This window comes from Homarus americanus, unplaced genomic scaffold, assembly GCF_018991925.1.
Source record: "Homarus americanus isolate GMGI-L3 unplaced genomic scaffold, GMGI_Hamer_2.0 scaffold46583, whole genome shotgun sequence".
NCBI lineage: Eukaryota > Metazoa > Arthropoda > Malacostraca > Decapoda > Nephropidae > Homarus > Homarus americanus.
Window position 1 is genome coordinate 2,651,021 of NW_024731675.1, and position 23,880 is coordinate 2,674,900.

The 23,880-nt window shown below is 42.6% G+C and overlaps 1 protein-coding gene across 1 annotated transcript in view; it reads left to right on the plus strand.

Moving 5' to 3' along the window:
- The window catches only part of LOC121867660, a gene marked incomplete at its 5' end in the record, with an annotated part of 77,217 nt that extends 54,002 nt beyond the window's left edge, over nucleotides 1–23,215 (plus strand). Inside the window, 18 exon segments of the mRNA XM_042367677.1 lie at nucleotides 146–2,277; nucleotides 3,216–3,337; nucleotides 4,015–4,128; nucleotides 4,273–4,356; nucleotides 10,572–10,722; nucleotides 10,993–11,147; nucleotides 11,404–11,604; nucleotides 12,252–12,364; nucleotides 13,045–13,186; nucleotides 13,327–13,457; nucleotides 13,725–13,911; nucleotides 14,063–14,305; nucleotides 14,558–14,806; nucleotides 14,916–15,029; nucleotides 15,336–15,526; nucleotides 15,842–16,069; nucleotides 16,198–16,486; nucleotides 18,709–23,215. Coding sequence (XP_042223611.1) covers nucleotides 146–2,277; nucleotides 3,216–3,337; nucleotides 4,015–4,128; nucleotides 4,273–4,356; nucleotides 10,572–10,722; nucleotides 10,993–11,147; nucleotides 11,404–11,604; nucleotides 12,252–12,364; nucleotides 13,045–13,186; nucleotides 13,327–13,457; nucleotides 13,725–13,911; nucleotides 14,063–14,305; nucleotides 14,558–14,806; nucleotides 14,916–15,029; nucleotides 15,336–15,526; nucleotides 15,842–16,069; nucleotides 16,198–16,486; nucleotides 18,709–18,870 — 5,008 coding nt within the window. The 3' untranslated portion in view covers nucleotides 18,871–23,215.
- Nucleotides 23,216–23,880: the final 665 nt, after the last annotated feature.

Below are 23,880 nucleotides of genomic sequence, written 5' to 3' on the forward strand. Positions count from 1 at the left end.
ACCCAAGTCTATCAAAAAGGGTCCATAAAACCTGAATATGAACCCAAAGTCTTCAATAAAGGGTCCACAAGGCCTGAATATAAACCCAAGTCTCTCAACAAAGGGTCCACAAGGCCTGAATATGAACCCAAGTCTCTCAATAAAGGGTCCATAAACCTGAATATGAACCCAAGTCTATCAATAAAGGGTCCACAAAACCTGAATATGAACCCAAGTCTATCAACAAAGGGTCCACAAAACCTGAATATGAACCCAAGTCTATCAATAAAGGGTCCACAAAACCTGAATATGAACCCAAGTCTCTCAACAAAGGGTCCACAAAACCTGAATATGAACCCAAGTCTCTCAACAAAGGGTCCACAAGGCCTGAATATGAACCCAAGTCTCTCAATAAAGGGTCCACAAGGCCTGAATATGAACCCAAGTCTATCAATAAAGGGTCCACAAGGCCTGAATATGAACCCTACTCCGTACAAAGTTCTGTTTTGGCCGAGAATGATAACAGCAGTGGCGTTAATCTTCAGAACAAGCAACAAAGCAGTGATGAATCAGAGGAGGTGAACAGCCCACCTGATGTGTACGTACCCAAGCCACTCTCAACGGAAAACATTGTGAAGGAATACATACCCAAGCCCGTGTATCTACCGACTAGTAACGTGGATGGGGAGGACGAGTACAGCCCCCGTCCTATCGGCCTCGACAAACCGACGCCGGAATACATACCGAGCGGGATATGGGAGTCACACTCGAGGACTACCCTGGCGGTCGAGCGCGACGAGGAATACGTGCCGTTGCCGCCAAAAAACTTGCCTCTGGCCAGCAACCAGTCAACAGATAGCGAGGGGGAAATTTCTTCAACGTCCCCCCAAATGGATAAGGATTTTCAGTCGAGTCCTCCGGTAGGTTCATTGTCATCGTCTATGCCGGTGAGCACGTCAGTTGTACCGTCGTCGTGTCCGGCGGCCGTTACCGGTCCCTACACGCTGCCGACCCACACAGCGGACAAGATCACCCCGGGGTTTTATAGAGAACAGGGCAGCAACGACGGTAACCGGGGGAACCAGAGCCAGAAGTCGGGAAAGGGAGGAGCACCGTCCAAGAGCCAGAGACAGGCGCCGTCTAAGAACGAAGCCGGGAAGCAGAAGACCAAGCCGCCAAAACCCGGATCTAGTCAAGGCAGCAGTAAGACCCTCATGTACGTTCCTCCGCCGCCCACCTACGACACGATAGTCTCCACCCTGGGCTGCTATAACATCCCAGAAGTCGCTCATCCTCCTGCATTTTGCAGCAAGCCAGGCGACGTTCCCGCCAAGCCGGTGGAAGTCGGAGGTCAGGTTTTGAAGCTGAAATCGAGAGTTACGTCAGATTTGGAAGATTTTGAGGGACGTTTTCAAGAGGACGGTTTATACAACTGGCGGCTGTTGCTCAGCACCTTGAGTTCAGAGGCGAACGTACCGGCGAGTCGCCAATCTTCCATTCTGGATAACCGAGAAAAAACCAAATATTGTGTGTTAACGCCGGTCAAGCCGCCGCCTTCACCCGAGGAAGTCATCAAGTGGACCAAGGCTCGTAAGATACTGGAGGCCATAAAGAAGGACCGCGACGGGAAGGACGAAGACGACGGCGGTCCTCCCTCGTCGTGGAAAGGACAAAAGAACATAACGTGTGGCAGTAAAGGCCACGCCTCCAAGACCTCCGCCACGACGCCCAGCCAAGATAAAGGTACACACAGAGACTCCTCCGGCGGACAGAGTCGTTCTCGGTCGGCAGGATCCGCCGGCGACCACCTGCTGAAGACCAGTACCCCACAACCCAAGAAACACTCCACTCTGGATGTGTTACACCTCACGCCAATAGGACGCGTCGCGAGCCCCGGCGCTACGGAAGACGGGACGACTCCGGTCTCCTCGTCGCGGCCTCGGAGAAGCGGGACGAAGCGGAGAGTGTCGTGGGAAGGAGAGGAATCGAGGGCTAAAATCTCCCCAGTTATTTCCAAGAAGAGGAGAGCGTCCTATGAGGGTCTCGCTCCTCTCGACGAAGAATCGGAAGATGAGCCGACCCCCGAGAGGAAGTTATACTCAAAGAGGAGAGTATCCTTCGAGGGGTTAGCATTAAAGCCCTCGGCAGCAGCGGAAGGAGAGGAGGCACCTTCGGGGAGCCGTGCAGCGGACGAGCAGGAAGACCCCGAGGGACCTACACGTAAGAAGCTCAAAGAAAAAGATCCAGAAACTGCTCCTCCCCCTCCGCCGGCGTCCACCTCTGGAGGCCGTGATCAAGGTAACACACAAACTACTTTCTATCACCAATGTCGTCCACCAATGCCCCATTCACTATTTTAACCTCTGTCGATCGCTTGAAGTTTAAACACCAGATAATTTCAGGAAGGTTAAACTAAGGGGTGACCTTCAGATGAGCTTGAAGGGGGAGGGAAGAAGGGGTAGTCATCAGGTGATCTCTAAAGGGTAAAATTATGATTGGTCTCAGAGGTTTGGCCAATGTTCCTACTTTCTATCATGGGGTTTGAGTCATCATTTTCTTACTATCAGTTCCTTAACCTAAACTTTTTATATATTGTCTTATATTTACCCATAGATTGTTGCTTCATAAAATACAAATATAGAATTAAATTACTAACAAAAAATAAGTTAAGAGGTGAAATAATGAGAGTAATTGTCTTGCATTTAATAACTACCATAGGACTTTACAGCGAGAAATCACAATACTCTGATCATCACTTAATTAAATGTAAAGTCATGGAAAAAAAACAATGAACCCTGAGACTCGTGAACCTCTGAATCCGAGACATGAACCTCTGAATCCGAGACATGAACCTCTGAATCCGAGACATGAACCTCTGAATCCGAGACATGAACCTCTGAATCCGAGACATGAACCTCTGAATCCGAGACATGAACCTCTGAATCCGAGACATGAACCTCTGAATCCGAAACACCACACATTGTTGGGTCTCTGGCTGGTGCACTGTATGTTGTCTTGGCTTCAGGGGTTCACAGATGAGACGTTGGACTTAAAAGGACTTATTTCAATGACTGTACGTACGATCGACAGAATTTAATATATCTGCTTATATAAAACTATTTAATACTCGATTTAACATTGATTTAAAGCGAATTGCAATGACTAACGAACAAGTACCAAGTGCATGAATATTTACCCTGCACTGGATATTAATTCTCTCTCTCTCTTGGATTTAGATATCGGATACGGAGAGAAGAATCGCCCCAAACCGTCGGAAATAACGAAGGACGACGACGACAGCTACGTTGACGCCACCCAACCCCTGCCGTCACCCGTCACTCTCTCATTAACGTCCAGGGTGAGTTTTATTTAGGTGGTCAGGTCAGGTCAGGTCAGGTTAAGGGGAGAGTTTGTTGTTCTTAGAGTGACACACACACACACACACACACACACACACACACACACACACACACACACACACACACGGTGGGATGGAAGTACACTATGGGGGCCTATACCAATACAGTACTCTTAACACTTTGCGGAAATCCTCTCAACGGATGTTTACTTTGATAACAAGTTTTACACACACACATGAAACAGACATTGGGAATTGTAACACTATGTACACTGTAACACTATGTACACTGTAACAACATGTACACTGTAACAATATGTACACTGTAACACTATGTACACTGTAACACTATATTATATATTGTGGACAAAAACTTCTCGAAAACCTTGTGTTTATGGGTGTTTGAACTACCATACTGTGAGACATTAATATAGTGAAAATGTTTATAAATATTAGAGCTAGTACAGTAGAGTGTATGTAAAGTTAACCTAATACTGTACAGTGAAACCTCTATTTAATGGACTATATGGAGATGAAAGTCCATTATATCGAGGGTCGTTAGCCGTACAAACCCCCATCAAACGAAATATATGGAACGATCAATCCGCTATACAGAGGTTACACCTTATAATGTAATTTATGACGGTACAGTACAGTGCGTTCAATGGTGTCGACAGATAAGCAGCAGCCAGCCGTCCAGCAGCGACGCCTCCCTCCGACGCCAGCTGATGAACACCCAGTTCCGACAGCAGTTCCTGAGCTTCTCCCAAGGCCAGAGGTCGTTTTCGCAGGTGGGTGGCGGATAATGTGGCTGTTTTGGTATTGTTGTTATTATTGTTGTCATCATCATCATCATCATCATCATCATCATCATCATCATCATCATCATCATCATCACTGTTATAATGATGGTCCCTCTCTCTCCTCCCTCACAGTCAATAGATGGACCGTCTCTCAACAACACATTTGGCTTTAAGTTCTCCAACCACAACCTGTATGAGGCCAAGGCTCTGCATGAGGTGAGTATCAGGTGTTGCTTCCTACCTCACCTAACCTCACTTCACCTCACCTCACCTTATCTTTCCTTACTTTACTTTACCTTACCTTACCTTACCTTACCTTACCTTACCTTACCTTACCTTACCTTACCTTACCTTACCTTTCCTACCCTACCCTAACCTAGCCTAACCTTCTCAACCTAACCTAACCCAACCCAACCCTAGGATTGATAGGATAGAGAATGATAGCTTGTGTGTTTTACCGTATGGCAAATATTACGTCGACTCCGAACAAAGAACAATTAAGTTTACATGTCATAGATGCAGGAAATATTATAGGTAAGGTACATTATAGTGCGGTATATCCCAGCTGAGAAGAGATGCCCCGCCCCCTCCTCAAGAGTTACAGCTGATTGGCTGTTGCAAATCTCTCCGATTTAGTCCTGAAATAATGATGTATTTCTAAATGAGTTTATTAATAATCGTTGGGATGACCGTTTCTGACGAGAAATATATTAAACTAAATTATATAAAGATACAAACATTCGTTATTTCAAACATAAGCACGTAGGACGTTTATCAGAAGTATTATACGTGAATTAACTGTTAAACTCTGGTAGCAGATTGACGCTTTCGGAAGACACATTTAATATATTCTTATTGTTACTCACCATAAAGCGTACAGTACAGCACTACATTATGCAAAAACTAACATTTTAAGAGATCAGAATCACATAAAAATATATACACGGCCGTCAGCAGAGGCGGGAAAAATACTACTGCGAACAACTTCATATTTCCCGCCTCAGCTGACGGCTCCAGCGGCCAAGCTCCCCAGCCTGCCACACTCATCCACCAACTGTCAGGGATCGTGTAAAATTTTTATTCCACCATTGTTAAGTGAGAGAGAGAGAGAGAGGGGGGGGGGCTCAGATACATGTAAAACCAACCCCTCCCCCCCTTCCCTCCACCTCATATATTAAACAACAAGCCACACTAGACCCAGACTCATAGACTAGAGAAAAAAAAATTAAATATATTTTCCCGTAATTTAAGATCACATATATATATATTTTATGCCATTTTTTTACGAATATTAGAATAAATAATAAAAAAATAATAAAAATATATCACTATAAGTGTGTGTGTGATGCTATGCTCTTAACCACATAGGAATTTGGTGTTTTATTTCACACCTATGTGGTTATCAGCATGAGGATATAATATGTGCGTGTATGTGGAGTAATTTTAGTCATGTGGTGGTATGTTGACTGATCAATGGTACCTGTGTTTTTTCAGATTCACTCATAGAGGTAAGAGAGGAGCAGAGCATTTAGTTTTTATTGTTGGTGTTGGCTTCACTTCCTTCCTTCCTCCCTCCCTCCCTCCTTCCCTTCCTCTCTCCCTCCTCCCCTCCCTCCCCCTCTCTCCCCCCTTCCCTCTCTCCCTCTCTCCCCCCCTTCCCTCTCTCCCCCCCTTCCCTCTCTCCCCCTTCCCTCTCTCCCCCTTCCTCTCTCCTCCCCTTCCCTCCCTCCCCTCTCTCCCCTCTCCCTCTCTCCCCTTCCCTCCTCTACCCCCTTCCCTCTCCCCCTTCCTATCTCCCCCTTCCCTCTCTCCCCCCTTCCCTCTCCCCCCTTCCCTCTCCCCCTTCCCTCTCTCCTCCTTTCCCTCCTTCCCTCCTTCCCTCCCTCTCCCCCCTTCCCCTCTCCTCCTTTCCCTCCTTCCCTCCTTCCCTCCCTCTCTCTCCCTCTCTCTCTCCCTCCCTCACAACTCTTTAAATAATCACCCTAAAATATTTAAACTCTACTTGTGATCACCTTGTACTAGATAAGCGATCCCTGGTACTGAGTAAGCTTGATCCTGGTACTGGGAAAGCTTGTACACATCCTGGTACTAGGTAGCTTGTACACTATTCCTGGCCTAGGTAAGCTTGCATATCCTGGTGCTGGGTAAGCAGTTCACTATCCTGGTACTGGGTAAGCTTGTACATATTCCTGGTACTAGGTAAGCAGTACACTATTCCTGGTACTGGGTAAGCTTGATCCCTGGTACTGGGTAAGCTTGTACACTATCCCTGGTACTTGGTAAGCTTGTTCACTATCCCTGGTACTGGGTAAGCTTGCTCACTATCCCTGGTACTGGGTAAGCTTGTTCACTATCCCTGGTACTGGGTAAGCTTGTACACTATTCCTGGTACTAGGTAAGCTTGTACACTATTCCTGGTACTGGGTAAGCTTGTTCACTATCCCTGTTACTGGGTAAGCTTGTACACTATTCCTGGTACTAGGTAAGCTTGTACACTATTCCTGGTACTGGGTAAGCTTGTTCACTATCCCTGTTACTGGGTAAGCTTGTTCACTATCCCTGGAACTGGGTAAGCTTGTTCACTATCCCTGGTACTGGGTAAGCTTTAATAAAGTCAGTAAGCTTGTCCACCTTTTGCCAAATTTACCAAGTCCTGTTTTTATGTGTGAGAATTACCTGCATGATAGGGATAGGCCTATAACACAGTTCTATAATTTGGGGGTAGGCCTAAAGGCTCATGGTATTATGGGATAGGCCTATAAGTTCATGGTATATATTATTAAAAGGATTATATCACCTCAGGAGTATAATTATGGTGCTCTGAGGTAGGCCTATAACTTCTAATACCTTACAGTGTTTTAGTTTTGTGTCTCTATATTAACCACCAAATTTAACATTAGTGGTATATGGATCAGCTCTAGTTAATTTATAGTGAAATTTAACTTTTTTGACATTTGTTTTGTGACTTTATCTGTTGTGGGTGTGTGTGTGTGGGTGCTTGTGGGTCTGTGTGGGTGCTTGTGGGTCTGTGTGGGTGTTTGTGGGTCTGTGTGGGTGCTTGTGGGTCTGTGTGGGTGCTTGTGGGTCTGTGTGGGTCGTGTGGGTCTGTGTGGGTGCTGTGTGGGTCTGTGTGGGTGCTTGTGGGTCTGTGTGTGGGTGCTTGTGGGTCTGTGTGGGTGCTTGTGGGTCTGTGTGGGTGCTTGTGGGTCTGTGTGGGTGTTGTGGGTCTGTGTGGGTGCTTGTGTCTGTGTGGTGTGGGTCTGTGTGGGTGCTTGTGGGTGTGTGGGTGCTTGTGGGTCTGTGTGGGTGCTTGTGGGTCTGTGTGTGGGTGCTTGTGGGTCTGTGTGGGTGCTTGTGGGTCTGTGTGGGTGTTTGTGGGTCTGTGTGGGTGCTTGTGGGTCTGTGTGGGTGCTTGTATTTATTTCCATAAGTTTGTCTGAAATATCTGCCAGTAGGGATGATGATTAGTTCGTTAAGGTGTTATGTCATATTTCAGGTGTTATTCAAAGTTGAGATGATGGTGATAGTGGTGGTGGTGATAGTGGTGGTGGTGGTAGTGATGGTGGTGGTGGTGGTGGTAGTAGTGGGGGTGGTGGTGGTGGTGGTGATAGTGGTGGTGGTGGTAGTGATGGTGGTGGTGGTGGTGGTAGTAGTGGGGGTGGTGGTGGTGCTGATGGGTAGGTCAAGTTAGGTCAGGTTAAGTTAGGCCTAGTTAGGTTAAGCCAGGTCAGGTCAGGTTTAAGTTAGGGGCCCATTTGCTACATCACCCGTCAAACAGCCGTTAATCATCCTAACGAGCTTGGCATGTGACATCTGCTTACATGATTGACCCAACGATGGATAGTTAACCCACTAAAGGTCACCTAACACCAGCCAGACACCTTCCACTGTTTCATACACGTTCAATACCCGATTCAGTTTGTCATTTTTAAGAATATTTACGACAGGACTGAACTCGTGACCTCGACCCTAGACCAACTTTCCCGGCTTTTGTGTTTACAGGACAGCTAAACCTCCTTATAATAAACTTCGACGTAATGGACTAACCTCTTACATTATACAGTAGTTCATTATATGGAGGTTTCATATATAACAGCCTACCCTCTCTCATATAGTTCATTATCAGGAGATTTACTATATTCTCTTGATATATAGAACGAGTCTTTTGTGGGATTGAGAGAGAATATATAGAAGAGAAAGACCAATAAAGAGAGGGTATAAGCCATAGATGATAGGTGGAAGAAAAGGAATAAGCATAGAAGATAAAAGATATGGATAGAGAAACGTAAATAAAAAAAAATAGGAAAAAGACATGAAATGGTTTATAAGAATAATTACAACCATAATGAATCAGTGGATTGGTGGATAAGGACTACACATAGACAACCTGCTTTTGCTTTCCTTCCGGGTGTGAATCATAACAAATCCTAGCCTTTGTTTTGTTTAGTCTGACTCTTAAGGACTTATTCTGACTCTTTAAGGACTTATTCTGACTCTTTAAGGACTTATTCTGACTCTTTAAGGACTTATTCTGACTCTTTAAGGACTTATTCTGACTCTTAAGGACTTATTCTGACTCTTTAAGGACTTATTCTGACTCTTTAAGGACTTATTCTGTCTCTTTAAGGACTTATTCTGACTCTTAAGGACTTATTCTGACTCTTAAGGACTTATTCTGACTCTTAAGGACTTATTCTGACTCTTTAAGGACTTATTCTGACTCTTTAAGGACTTATTCTGACTCTTTAAGGACTTATTCTGACTCTTTAAGGACTTATTCTGACTCTTAAGGACTTATTCTGACTCTTTAAGGACTTATTCTGACTCTTTAAGGACTTATTCTGTCTCTTAAGGACTTATTCTGACTCTTAAGGACTTATTCTGACTCTTAAGGACTTATTCTGACTCTTAAGGACTTATTCTGACTCTTAAGGACTTATTCTGACTCTTAAGAGACTTATTCTGACTCTTTAAGGACTTATTCTGACTCTTAGGACTTATTCTGACTCTTTAGGACTTATTCTGACTCTTTAAGGACTTATTCTGACTCTTAAGGACTTATTCTGACTCTGGGACTTATTCTGACTCTTAGGACTTATTCTGACTCTTTAAGGACTTATTCTGACTCTTTAAGGACTTATTCTGACTCTTAAGGACTTATTCTGACTCTTTAAGACTGTTCTGACTCTTAGGACTTATTCTGACTGTTTAAGGACTTATTCTGACTCTTAAGGACTTATTCTGACTCTTTAAGGACTTATTCTGACTCTTAAGGACTTATTCTGACTCTTAAGGACTTATTCTGACTCTTTAGGACTTATTCTGACTCTTAAGACTATTCTGACTCTTTAGGCTTATTCTGACTCTTTAAGGACTTATTCTGACTCTTTAAGGACTTATTCTGACTCTTAAGGACTTATTCTGACTCTTAAGGACTTATTCAACTCTTGGGACTTATTCTGACTCTTAAGACATTCTGACTCTTAAGGACTTAGTCTGACTCTTAAGGACTTATTTTGACTCTTAAGGACTTATTCTGACTCTTTAAGGACTTATTCTGACTCTTTAAGGACTTATTCTGACTCTTTAAGGACTTATTCTGACTCTTTAAGGACTTATTCTGACTCTTAAGGACTTATTCTGACTCTTTAAGGACTTATTCTGACTCTTTAAGGACTTATTCTGACTCTTTAAGGACTTATTCTGACTCTTAAGGACTTATTCTGACTCTTTAAGGACTTATTCTGACTCTTAAGGACTTATTCTGACTCTTTAAGGACTTATTCTGACTCTTAAGGACTTATTCTGACTCTTAAGGACTTATCTGGTGTGTTCTTGCTGTCTGTAAAAAATTAAGAGAGGATTATATAGAATTAAAACTATATAAATTAAGTTACTTTTATCATAGGATGAATAAAGAGAAAAATGATAGGAATTATAGATACAAGAGGATTGGGTTAATTTATGTCAGTATGATTCACTGTCAGTTCATAGCAAGATTGAACGAACTTGTCTATATGATTCACTGTCAGTTCACTTAAGATGAGCAGAACTTGTCTACATTCACAATGATTCATAGCAAGATTGAGCAGACATCTACATGATTCACTGTCAGTTCATAGCAAGATTGAACGAACTATATGATTCACTGTCAGTTCATAGCAAGATTGAACGAACTTGTCTATATGATTCACTGTCAGTTCATAGTGTGATTGAATGAACTTGTCTATTTGATTTACTGTCAGTTCATAGCAAGATTGAACGAACTTGTCTACATGATTCACTGTCAGTTCATAGCAAGATTGAACGAACTTGTATATGATTCACTGTCAGTTCATAGCATGATTGAACGAAAGAACTTGCGTCTTGAATAAATCGACGATCGTGCCACCATTACTGATTTACGCCTGATCTCTCCCCCCCCCCCACAGCACGAGTTCCTCACCGTAATGTGCATCGAGTGTCACGTTACAACAAGACCGCAACTCTTACCCGACCCCGTGCTGGATCCTATCTCTGCCATCGTCTTCACCATCATTCAAGACGTGCCAGCCTCTCACCCGACTCCTCAGAGGCTTAAAGGTGAGGTTAGGTTAGGTTAGGTTAGGGTTGAGTTGGATTGGGTTGGGTTAGGTTGGAGTTGGATTAGGTTTGGGTTGGGTTAGCTGAGGGTAGGTTAGGTTAGGTTGAGGATTGTCCTGGTAAGAATCCTAACCTAACCCTAACCCCTCAATACAGCACGAGGATATTTAATAAGGTGTACACAAGCTGGGGTGCCAAATCGACATGTGATCCATCGACAACATCCCATGAGTACACCTGATGCTAATTAACTCTTCCTTCTGCTAACAGGTGCGATCCTAGTGAGCAACGGCAGGTGTGATCTGGTAACGAGGACAGGTATGACGGATCTGTCCGTGCTTCACGTGGACGACGAGACGAGCCTTCTTGAGGAGACCGTCGGGCTCGTTAGTACCTGGGACCCCGATATGCTCGTGGGTTATGAGGTGAGCCGAAGGTTATGGGGTGTAAAGTAACTATGGGGAGTTTTAATATTTTATGGGGGTGCTGACAGCAGATGATTTGATTCACCCAGAGGGAACCCCCATACACAGTTGATTATACCTGACGACCTGAAATATAACGTCCACATTTATTATTCATATCACATACTACTTGAAGACCTACGTGTTATATTTAGTATAGTCCATCTATCAATAACAAAGTAATCCCCTCCCCCTCCCCCCATCGATTCTCCCCAAGGTGCAAATGTCGTCGTGGGGCTACGTGCTGGAGAGGGGAGTGGCCCTGGGGTTGGAGATGGTGTCGCGTCTCTCTAGGGTCCCCGAGGGCACCGCCAGCCACCACGACGAGGAGCTGGACGAGTACGGGGCCGACCAGACCTCCCAGATACACATGACGGGCAGGATAGTCCTTAACGTGTGGAGGCTGATGAGGTCTGAGGTAACTAGTGTTCTCTTTACCTCTCTCTGTCTCTCCTTTCCTCTCTCTTCCTCTCCCTCCTCTCTCCCATCCTCTCTATCTTCCCTCTCCCTCCTCCCCTCCCTCCCTCCTCCTCCCTCCCTCCCTCCCTCCCTCCTCCCTCCCTCCCCTCCCTCCTCCTCTCTCCCTCCCTCCCTCTCCCTCCTCCTCTCTCCCTTCCTTCCTTCCTCTCTCTGTCTCCTCCCTCCCTCTCTCCCTCTCTCCCTCCCTCTATGCTGTAGTGTGTCCTCATTGTGGTATTCTTTGGCTTGCATATTTCTTGACTCACCCTGTATCTGCTGTGTAAATACTTCTGACTCACCCTGTTATCACCTATAGCACTGGCAGTTATCATGTGTACATTGATCAGTCAAATGGACCCACGGCTTGATAGCTACATAACCTAACCTAACCATTTGGGGCCCGTTAATTGTGGCCCTCAGTCCATAATGGGCCCCTAGACAACCTAACCTCACCATTTGGGGCCCATTAATCATGGCCCTCAGTCCATAATGGGCCCCTAGACCTCAGAAGGCCCTTAATTTAATGGGTATTAATGGTTAAATTTCTGCTATTAGGAACCCATTTGAGAGTCATTGTACACAGGTCAATTTATACATGTGTTTTAGGTTACACTGCTGAGCTACACGCTGGATAATGTTGCATACCACGTCCTGCACACCCGAGTTCCCTCCTTCTCCCACGACACACTCAGACAATGGTGGACCCAGGACACTACTAGGTAAATACAACATGAAGAAAGTTATTTAATTTTTTCCTTCTGTTTGACGATGTGTAAAACCTCACAGCTTATAGGTTAGGTTAGGATGGTGTGTGTGTGTGTGTGTGTGTGTGTGTGTGTGTGTGTGTGTGTGTGTGTGTGTGTGTGTGTGTGTGTCAGAGAGAGAATTGATTAAATGTGGAAAGTATTATTACATTATTATTAGTAGTAGTATTATTAGTATTCAAATTTGACTTCTTTTTATTCACCGTTGGATAATTTTATTTTATTTTGAAGTGAGTTTTGACAATTGATTTTTTCTTTTACCAGTTAAGACATATATTTATAATTACAGTATGTTTCTTAGTATGAAATATCAGGGAAGATCTCTGTACCACACACAAGATAGGAATAGTGGTGTTGGTGGTACAGTGGTAAAATACATACTCACTACTGTGTCCTGGGTTCACACATTGGCCCAGGACAGATATGAGAAGAGGTGGTAATCCAATATGACCCTCACTACCAAATGCAGGTTGTCTCTGGGTGCTACAGTAGTTCCCTCCTGTACATAACAAAGACCAAATCAACCTCCCATAATGATACTTTAAATAAAAAACGAATAATAGGTTAATTTAGTTTTTTTTGGAAAGAGCTGAAATATACCAGGTTGAATTTTGACCTCCTCTCTCTCCCTCAAGGTGGCGCACTCTGGAACATTACCTCAATCGGTGTCACTATACCATCGATCTTCTCCACCGACTTGACCTGATTCACCGAACGGCTGAACTGGCCAGACTGTTTGGCATCCAGTTCTACGATGTGCTGTCGCGTGGGACTCAGGTCAGAAGCTTAACCGAACCTTAACCGAGTCTTAACCGAGCTCTTTCATCATCTGTCTTGTTCTGGTACAAATTCTCTTTCTATTATATCATTTGGTATATTTTTCATCGAGTTGACACCCCTAAACGTTTACCTTCCAGTACCGAGTTGAGTCGATGATGCTCCGACTGGCCCGGGGCTCCAACATGGTTTCCATATCACCCAGCATCCAGCAGAGAGGAGCCATGAAAGCGCCCGAGTGGATTGCTCTCACCATGGAGCCGCAATCGAGGTTTGTCAAGACGAGAGAGAGCGTGTTGTTTTCCTCGTTCGTCCCGCCTTTAAGTGTAGGGTAGAGTGGCCGGAATTAAGGAACGTAGATTAGTTGTTGTTGTTCTCGCACTGTTTTTATATTTATTTATTTGTTATTATTACAGGATTATTTATTATTATTATTATTATTATTATTATTATTATTGTATTATTAGTTTTATTATTAGTAGTAGTAGAGGTATTTGTTGTACCATTATTATTACTACTCTGTCTATTGCTCTCGCAGATTCTACACAGACCCAGTGGTAGTATTGGACTTCCAGAGCCTCTACCCCTCCATAATGATCGCCTACAACTACTGTTACTCGACCTGCCTCGGCCGCGTCAATCTGGTCGACAGCCCCCAACCCATAGAGTTTGGAGCGACTTATTTGCACCTAAACCCCAAGGAAATTGCCGAGTGTGTTGATGAGGTAAGTAACGTGTGTGTGTGTGTGTGTTTGCTATAAAAGTGAAATTAAATATTCTAAGTACACTCATGTGCAGCATAAGTGATTTAAGTACGTTATATTGTAAGTAGATGTTTATTATTCGTTCCGCCCCTTCACCCTCCCCCACCCCCAGATGAACGTGTCGCCCTGTGGTGTGGCGTTCGTCCCACGTAGAGTGAGACACGGCGTCCTTCCCAGGATGCTGGAGGAGATTCTCAACACTCGGCTCATGGTGAAACGCATGATGAAGGTGTACAAGAACGACTCGTCCTTACAGCGCGTCCTACACTCCCGACAGCTGGGGCTGAAACTCATCGCTAACGTCACGTACGGCTACACCAGCGCCAACTTCTCCGGTCGTATGCCGTGTCCTGAGGTGAGGGGGTGTAGAGGTTGAGATGTAAATAAAAGCTGAAGAGGTTGTGTCGTAAATAAAAGCTCGAGTAGATGTCTAGAATGATGCATTTAGAGGACTCGGGTAATGGTGGTTAATTAGACAGGTGTTTTATGGTTACCAGTCAGGTGTTTTAAAGTTACCAGTCAGGTGTTTTATATTTACCAGTCAGATGTTTTATAATTAGTCGTCGTTCTGTAATGTGATATAATTCAGTGGCCGAGGTCATTACAGATCGGAGACAGCGTCGTGAGTAAAGGTCGGGAGACACTAGAACGAAGCATCCAGCTCGTTAACTCCCATCCATCGTGGGACGCGAAGGTCGTCTACGGGGACACGGACTCGCTCTTCGTGCACCTGCCGGGGAGGACGAAGGAACAGGCGTTTAAGATTGGTTACGAGATCGCTCACCAGGTCACCCAGATGTATCCCAAACCAATCAAGCTTAGGTTCGAGAAGGTGTATTTACCTTGTATTTTACAGGTGAGTGTATGATGATAATGATAATAATGATGATGATGATGATGATGACAGATTTTTGTAGTTAAATCCCCGTCAACAACAAGAGATAAACGCGTTGGTTCCCTTACAGACAAAGAAGCGATACGTCGGCCACATGTACGAGACTGCTGACCAAACAGAGCCCGAGTTCGACGCCAAGGGTATTGAGACAGTGAGGAGGGATGGATGCCCAGCTGTGTCCAAGGTGAGTCGGCAGTCAGGTGCTTCTGTTGGGGGGGGGGAGAAGTCTATTGGGGTGTAGGTTTGGTTTGGTCGGGTTAGGTTAGGTGGGTCTCTGTGGGGTGTACAGTAGGTTAGTGTGGGGATGGGTGAATGGGTGGCTTATGTTAGGTTAAGTTGGGTATTGGTTAGGTTAGGTTAGTGGTGTAATTAGTTTCAGTCCTTATTGTTGGATTCAGATTTGGTCTAACAGGACAGGGTTATATAACATACATCATTATATATCTTCAACATAATTAAAACTACAAATAATTTCCCATCAACCCCTAAGATCCTGGAGAAGTCGCTACGTCTGCTGTTCGAGAGCAAGGACGTGTCGCAGGTGAAGGCGTACGTACAGCGTCAGTTCCTGAAGCTCCTCCAGGGCCGCGCAACCCTCCAAGACCTAACGTTCGCCAAGGAGTACAGGGGGGCCAGGGGCTACAGGCCGGGAGCATGTGTGCCGTCCCTGGAACTGACGAGGTGAGGGATTGTGTTTTTTGTTTGTCTTTCTGTGTGTCTTTCTCAATCTTACTCTCTCTCTCTTCCTCTCTGTCCCAATCTCTCTCTCCCTCTCTTACTCTCTCACTCTTTCTCTAACTCTCCATCTCTATATCTCACTCCCTCTCTCCCTCTCTCACTCTTTCTCTCACTCCCTCTCTCCCTCTCTCACTCTGTCTCTCCATTTCCTCACATCGTCCTAGCTAGGAGGATTAAGTCACTTTATTTACATCAACTTTCACACGGCGAGGAAATAATTCACACTATCTACGTCTCCTAACTCATCGACTCTCACAGACAGTGGCTCCGCAGAGACAGACGAAAGGAGCCTCGATCGGGCCAACGCGTCCCGTACGTGATCGTGTACGGGGCTCCGGGGCTGCCTCTCATCCAGCTGGTGCGTTCGCCCGACGTGGTAATGGCCAACCCGGCCCTCCGCATCAACTCCATGTACTACATCACCAGAGCCATCCTGCCCCCACTGGACAGATGCTTCTCTCTCTTGGGAGTTGATGTTAATGTGTGGTGAGTTGTTCTTGTGGGGGATGATAGTGGTGATGATGATGGTGATGATGATATACTTTAACACTATAATCTCTCTACAAGGGGAACACCTACTGGTCTCCCTCAAACACACTCCTGCTGTCTTCTAGGTACAGTGACCTACCAAGACCCTCTTCTTCTGCCACCACCGCCCTGGCAGTAGAGGCCGCGGGGACTTACGGAGGTGCGACCGCTGCGGGGATGTACACCGGCGGCCGTAATATCTCTATAGCACGTTACTTCACCCCATCTGCCTGCGTGTCTTGCGGGGCGGCCACAACGTTACCTGGCCAAGGCGGTGGACTGTGTGTCGACTGTAAGACTAATCCTCAACTGACGGTTATCAATCTCAGTGAAAAGATTCGTAACTATGAGAGAGCGGTGAATCACATCCACAAGGTCAGTGTCATAAGACTTTTGGGATCGCCTCATGAATATCCACCCTAACTTATTTCACCTGATGATTAAACACCCTAATGCTAACTTAACCTAACACTAACTTAATGTAACACAAACCTAACCTAACACTAACACTAAGTTCGCGTAACACTGACTTAACATAACACTAACGTAACATAATGCTAACTTAACCTAACACTAACTTAACCTAACACTAACCTAACCTAACACTAAGTTAGCGTAACACTGACTTAACATAACACTAACCTAACATAATGCTAACTTAACCTAACACTAATCTAACCTAACCTAACCTAACTCTAACTTAACCTAACACTAATCTAACCCAAGTCACTACTTTCATTTTCTGCAGGATTTCAGTAATGTAACCGTGTCAGATGGTTCTTATTTTACTCTAAAAACAAAACTAATGGTATTAAATATAATAAAAATAATGGTTGAGAAGTAATAATAAAAAAATAATGGTCTCATATTTAAAGTAATAGGCTGAAATAAATAAATGAGTCAGAAATTTGAAATCGCCTTTGTTGGGAATGTTTGATTGAAACATTGATTGAAACAGTTTATTTAGCCAGAAAAATACAGATACAGAGTGGATAATAATAACAATATTTACATGGCTGAGCCAGTTGAGAACCTGAGCTGCACCTCATATATACTATACATTTATCTCAAGGAAGTATTATGTAACATTTAGTATCATCTGGAGTAGTACAACAGCATGATGGTAATAACAACATGTTACCACGGTTATCACTTCTATATTTATTTATTTTATTATTTATTATTTTTATTTTTTATTTTTTTATTTTTTTATTTTTTTTTATTTATACATACATATATACACACATATATATATATATTGTATATATATATATATATATATATATATATATATATATATATATATATATATATAATATATGTATGTATGTATGTATGTATGTATGTATGTATGTATGTATGTATGTATGTATGTATGTATGTATGTATGTGTATATATATATATATATATATATATATATATACTGTATATATATATATATATATATATATATATATATAAATATATGTGTGTGTAGTGGGTTTTCTCAATGTTTAAGGTCAGTTTATTACGTATTACCCAGGTCCCGACTTTAGTTAATTCAGTGTTCATAGTTCTCATCAAGGAATGGAGGTCTGAGTTGCTGGCATAGAGATTACTATCGTCTGCAAATAAGTTGTATTTTATGAGTGAGCTGGCGTGGGCTATGTTGTTTATGTACAACAAAAACAGTACTGGACCAAGAATTGAACCTTGGGGGGACTCCATACAAGATTGGGAAGGAGTCAGATTGGTGGTTATTATAACAGACATACTGCATCCTGCTGGACAGATATGAGGTAAACCAATTGTGGGACGGGTCCCTTACGCCATAATGTTCACGCTTTGAAAGGAGAATGGTGTGGTCGACAGTATCGAAGGCTTTAGAGAGGTCCAAGAATATACCGACTGTGAACTGATTGTCATCAAAGGAATTTAAGATGTCATTAGTAAAGGATAGCAGAGCACTCTCAGTCAACCTTCTAGCTCTAAATCCAAACTGGGAGTCTGTAAAGGTGTTATTGGCATTGCAGAAGGAATTTAGTGTATTAAATGCTAACTTTTCCAGTATCTTACTCAAGGGTGGGAGGACTGATTTTTTATATGCCGGGTGGACTTTAGCAATTTTCAGTTTATCAGGAAAGACACCACTAGTGAAGGAGGAGTTACAAATGTGGAGGAGAACAGGTAGTAATAAGTGGCCCACTTTCTAATGATGCTCATTGGTGTATTGTCTTGGCCTGCTGCTGCATCTTTGGACATTTTTATGATGGCCAGTAATTCATCTGCTGTGACAGGGGATAAGAATAGTTCATTTTGCTGTCTGTTTTGCAGGTTGGCTCTAAATTCATCATGGTGATCAGGGATGCTCTCTGCAAAATTTTTGCCAACATAATAAAATAGTCATTGAAGTGGTTGGCAATGAGGGAGGGTTCCGTTATAACTGAATCGTTTATCATAAAAGCTGAGTGGGGGGCCGAAGGCTGAGTGTTCCTGTTCTGAATAGAGTGTAAACGATGCTCTTATTAATCCCTATGTGTGTTTTTTGAAAAGTTTATTGTGTGTGTGTGTCTGTGATTTATAACGTGCTGCATAACTCACCTTCCGTCGCTTACAGATATGTGAAACTTGCCTCGGCTGCCGTTTACAAGACGTCGAGTGCATATCGGTGGACTGCCCCATCACCTTCCGACGAACCCAAGCCAGACGTGATCTACAGCTCGCCTCCCAGCTCCAGGACGTAGTGGCAGCCGTTACCGACACGAGCCGACGTCAATGACACAACAAACATTTGCCCTACGAGTATTAAGAGTGTACACAAGGGGTCGTCGAAACTAGACTGCCCGGGTTGTGATCGGTCGTAAATTAGGATCCCCGCAGCCCATTTCGACGACCCCATGGGATTTTGGTATTTTATTTGCCGGGATCTAAACCAAAACTGAAGCAATATAGATATTTTACACAAAATAATAGTATTTGATGGAAATAAATAAACACTGTTCCCTTACTAGTATTATAACCAGTTGATAAATGTTAATGATATATAATGCTCATGTGTTTTGGTGTATTTTATAACTTTATATGTACGGCCACGAGGAGCAGATGAGAGGGAAACTATAATTGAATTTTGATGAGAAAGAAATGTCAGAACTTTGTGTGTGTTGTGTGTACTGACATATTGTTTAAAACTCTTCGTGTATACAGTAAGAATCTCAAAATTATTCCCAGACGTACAGTACAGTTATGTATCTTGTTCACCGATGTTCAAATTGGGGTTTATGAATTTACAAAACTCAGAATGTGATTTTTTACGGAACTGCTCGACACATCAACAGAGTTCTCCTGCACCACTGGGGAAAAACAGAAATTTGTCTCCCATATTTCCCAGTCAGGAATTAAGGTAAAAATTTGTAAGATTTTTTAAACTGGCCAAAAAAGAAATAGTATACAGTATTTGAGGATTTTTCCCACAGTTTTTGTTGTTGTTTTTTACCGTTGGATGTTACCCACAGTTTAAAGCTCATTGTAAAACTGAGTTCTGTTTATAGTGAATAGTTTGTCTTCACTGGCTGGGGTAGGATGATGGATAATGCCTCATGTGACGTTAATAACACCTGGCATGTAAGGTCTTGTGGGAATCTCAGCATTTTGATGATAATTATGAAAGATTTCAATGATATTTCTACTTACCTTTAGTTCTTAAGTTTTTATATGTAATAACCGGCATTCACTATTATTCATTTTACACACAGTTAAGTACCTTGTATATATATATATGTATCAGTATCCAAAGGTGCGGCGTCGATCTCAGGATTAAGCAGTTGAGCTGTCCGCACGTCTCTCCATCTCACTACTGGACTCTGTTAACACGAGACGTCGGTAATAAACTGATATTTTGCCGTTGTTGGCGATAAAACTGTCTTAGGTGACGATGGAGGATGTATATATTTTTTTTTCTACCCCCTCCCCCAGCCCCGTCCCCTCTAATTGTGTTATGTATTTGCTCTATGGCGTAGTAAAGGCGCACACGAAGTCATGACCCCCCGCCTACGCTCCTCTTCCCGCACTGTGTTGAGGACGCTCAGTAGCCGCTCACTATTGATCTCAACTTGTGTATGGAAATTTATCAAGAAAACTGTTTCCCTGTTTATTCATGTTTTTTTGTTGTTTTTTTTGGGTGTATTATAGATGTAACGCGTTTATGTATAGTTCACACGTATGTTTACTTGGAGTTAATCCCGAGATTTTTCCTTTCCTGTATAGGGTTACCGATGTTGTATATGTTTATACTGTATAATGTTGGAGTGGATATACTTTTACATATATGGTGACATTTATTAAGTTCTTTACATTATTGGTTAGGTTAGCTTAGGTTAGGTTAGCTTAGGTTAGGTTAGCTTAGGTTAGGTTTACAATCCAAGAGATGTTTTGGGATTGTTTGTTATTATGGTAATTTATTCTCAGAGAAAACTTCGGAGTTAAAGACCTGTACATTTTTGAGTTTTATACAAATATATTATATATGTTACTTATTACCATGATTTATAAGGTGGGGCGAGGTGTAACCCAGTTGTAGTGACTCCTAACCTAACCATAAAGTCCTGATGATCACTGGGCCAGGTTAAGACTCGTTAACACTGGGGTTATGCTTCACCGATCGCCGCCATCATACGTTATCAATAATTCCTGAATACAATTGTGTATATATGTATATTTATCCCTGTTTGTAACTCGCCCATCGGCTGTTAATCCTTAAACAGCGGCCATCGTCGGAGGCTGTGGGGACAACGGCCATCAGCTGAGCAGAGTAGAATACGATAGCTTCTGTTTAAGGGTTCAACTGTGGCTGTGGAGTAACCTTTGTTTTTCCCTTCCAATCATCAGTTTACAGTTATATGTTCCATGTTATAGTACAAATGTAGTTTACGAATGCGTTTGTTTTCCGTCGGCGGGCCTCGTGTCGGTGAGTGATTATGCCGAGCGCGGAGACAGGCCGTTGCTTTTGTTTGTCTAGCTAGGAGGAGGACGGTAAGAGTCTACTCATGTGTATATCAAATGTTGGTTGATTTTTGAGGTTGATGTCCGCCAAAAGAGGATTGATGAACGATCTTGTGGTTTCATTTGGTTGATTTTTGAGGTTGATGTCCGCCAAAAGAGGATTGATGAACGATCTTGTGGTTTCATTTGTCGCATTTTTTTTTCTTCTCCTCTGCCTCTTTTTATTCTTCCTCTTTTAATCATCTTTTGCTTTTACCTCTTGTTTTATGGATCTAAAACTGGGGTCCTCTTCTCACACTCTCTTGGAAATATTTGTCATGTGATAAAGAGGTCGTGCCTATCAACCCAACCCGACCCAACCAAACCCGACCCGACCGAACCTAAACCTGACCTAAACCTAACCATCTAGCAGAGAATGTTAGTTGGCTTCTGCTATAAAAAAAGACATTATGTTTTAGGGTTCGGTGGACGTCACAGAATCAACACATCATCATTAGTTTCATTATATACATAAGGTGTAGGGCAGCCTCCCCAGTTTATTTTGCTTGATGATTGAACAACCTAATCTAACCTCATCTAACCCCTCTTGTACTAAACTAACCTAACCTGACCTGACCTAATTTTACCCATCCTAACCTAACCTGTCCTTACTTATCCTAACCTAATCTAATCTAACCCCTCTTGAACAAAACTAACCTCACCTACCCAACCTCCTCCCCACCCTCCCCTCCCTCCCCTCCCTCCCCATAGGTAGCACTAAGGAGTTAATTCGCAGGATAAAATAAACCGGGGTGGCTATTCTTCATGTGATCCATAACCAGACGCTGAGAGATAGGAGAATGAACTGTTCGAGTAAGAAGACATTTTTCATTTGTTTTTGTTTTTAAGTTACGATTACTTCCCCAAAACAAACTTCATTGATATTTACGTTAGGTGAATAAGCTCGTGGAAGAGATTAACTCACGGTGTTTTAAATAAGAGTTACAGGTTTGTTTTAAAAAGCTTGGGTGTTTGTTTGTTTTTCTTCGTCCATTACCCTTACGAAACTACTGATAATTCTTGTTTTAATTTTTGTTTAACTTGATTGTGATTAAATTGTAGACATGTGTACAGTACCTGAATATTTACACCCTTATTGATATCTAGTTGGAGCTCATTTGATTGTGTTAATTTGAATTTATATATTAAAATTATTTGTTTATGTCAGAATGAATCTTAAGTGGAAGTATTTGATGATTTTTAACTTGAATTTTGAACATTTGATTACGCCAAAGTAATCGTCAAAATACTCGACCAATTCGCCACAAAGTCAGGTTACAATTTTCTTTCTTTCGATCATAAGCACATTATTGACCCAACCTCAAATCCTTAAACTTATCCAAAGTGACATAAGTCTTCTGAAAGTGTTCCATTTATTTACGATCTACAATATTTAATCCAATAACCCGTCGGTCCCTCATCCGATTATCACCTTGGGTTACAAATTATCTCTGAGAGTCTTTATCGCCACCGAAGGCTATTTAGTTGGTTGAATGTTGTCGTTTGCGTCTTAGAGGTATGTGGTTTGTTTGTTTTGCCTAGTTGACAGGTTTCTCCTTCGCCAATATAACACAAGTACAATTTTGTTTGCAATTTATCCATAGTTATTTGTTTAGTCTCTTAATATATTTGGGATTTATTTGTAGGAGAAGAATGATTTTGAGGTGTGTGTGTGTGTGTGTGTGTGTGTGTGTGTGTGTGTGTGTGTGTGTGTGTTGGTGTCACAATGTGATAAAGTGTAATGTGATTGGTCAGTGTGATCCTTGGACAAAACTATCACAGATGTTTGTGTTATCCTTGGACAAAACTACAGCTGTCAGTATGTACCACGGACAAAACTACAGCTGTCAGTACGTACCTCGGACAAAACTACAGCTGTCAGTACGTACCACAGACTAAACTACAGCTGTCAGTACGTTCATAATTACCTGACCATATTGCAGTCTTATGTGTACACTATGCAAAAACTTGTAAATATATAATAATAATAATAATAATAATAATAATAATATGTACAGAAAAAGTATTTATGAATGTTTATGGTGTAACTTTTGTACTGTTGAATAAAACTATCATGATTTTTGTAATCATTTAGTTTCTTATATTTCATTAACAATTATGTTATGGTTTTATTACAGGTTTTGACTTGGGTTCTGTATTTGATATGCCAGTGGGAGTTAGAAAATCACTTGTAGATAGAATCACCTGTAGACAGAATCAATTGGTGTAGACAGTCACTTGGTGTACACAGAATCACTTGGTGTAGACAGTCACTTGGTGTACACAGAATCACTTGGTGTACACAGAATCACTTAGTGTAGACAGAATCACTTGGTGTAGATAGAATCACCTGTAGACAGAATCAATTGGTGTAGACAGAATCACTTGGTGTACACAGAATCACTTGGTGTAGACAGAGTCACTTGGTGTACACAGAATCACTTGGTGTAGACAGAGTCACTTGCTGTAGACAGAATCACCTGTAGACAGAATCACTTGGTGTAGACAGAATCAATTGCTGTAGACAGAATCACCTGCTGTAGACAGAATCACTTGGTGTGTACAGAATCATTTGCTGTAGACAGAATCACTTGCTGTATGTAGAACCACTTGCTGTAGACAGAATCACCTGTAGACAGAATCACTTGGTGTAGACAGAACCACTTGCTGTAGACAGAATCACCTGCTATAGACAGAATCACTTGCTGTAGACAGAATCACTTGCTGTATGTAGAACCACTTGCTGTAGACA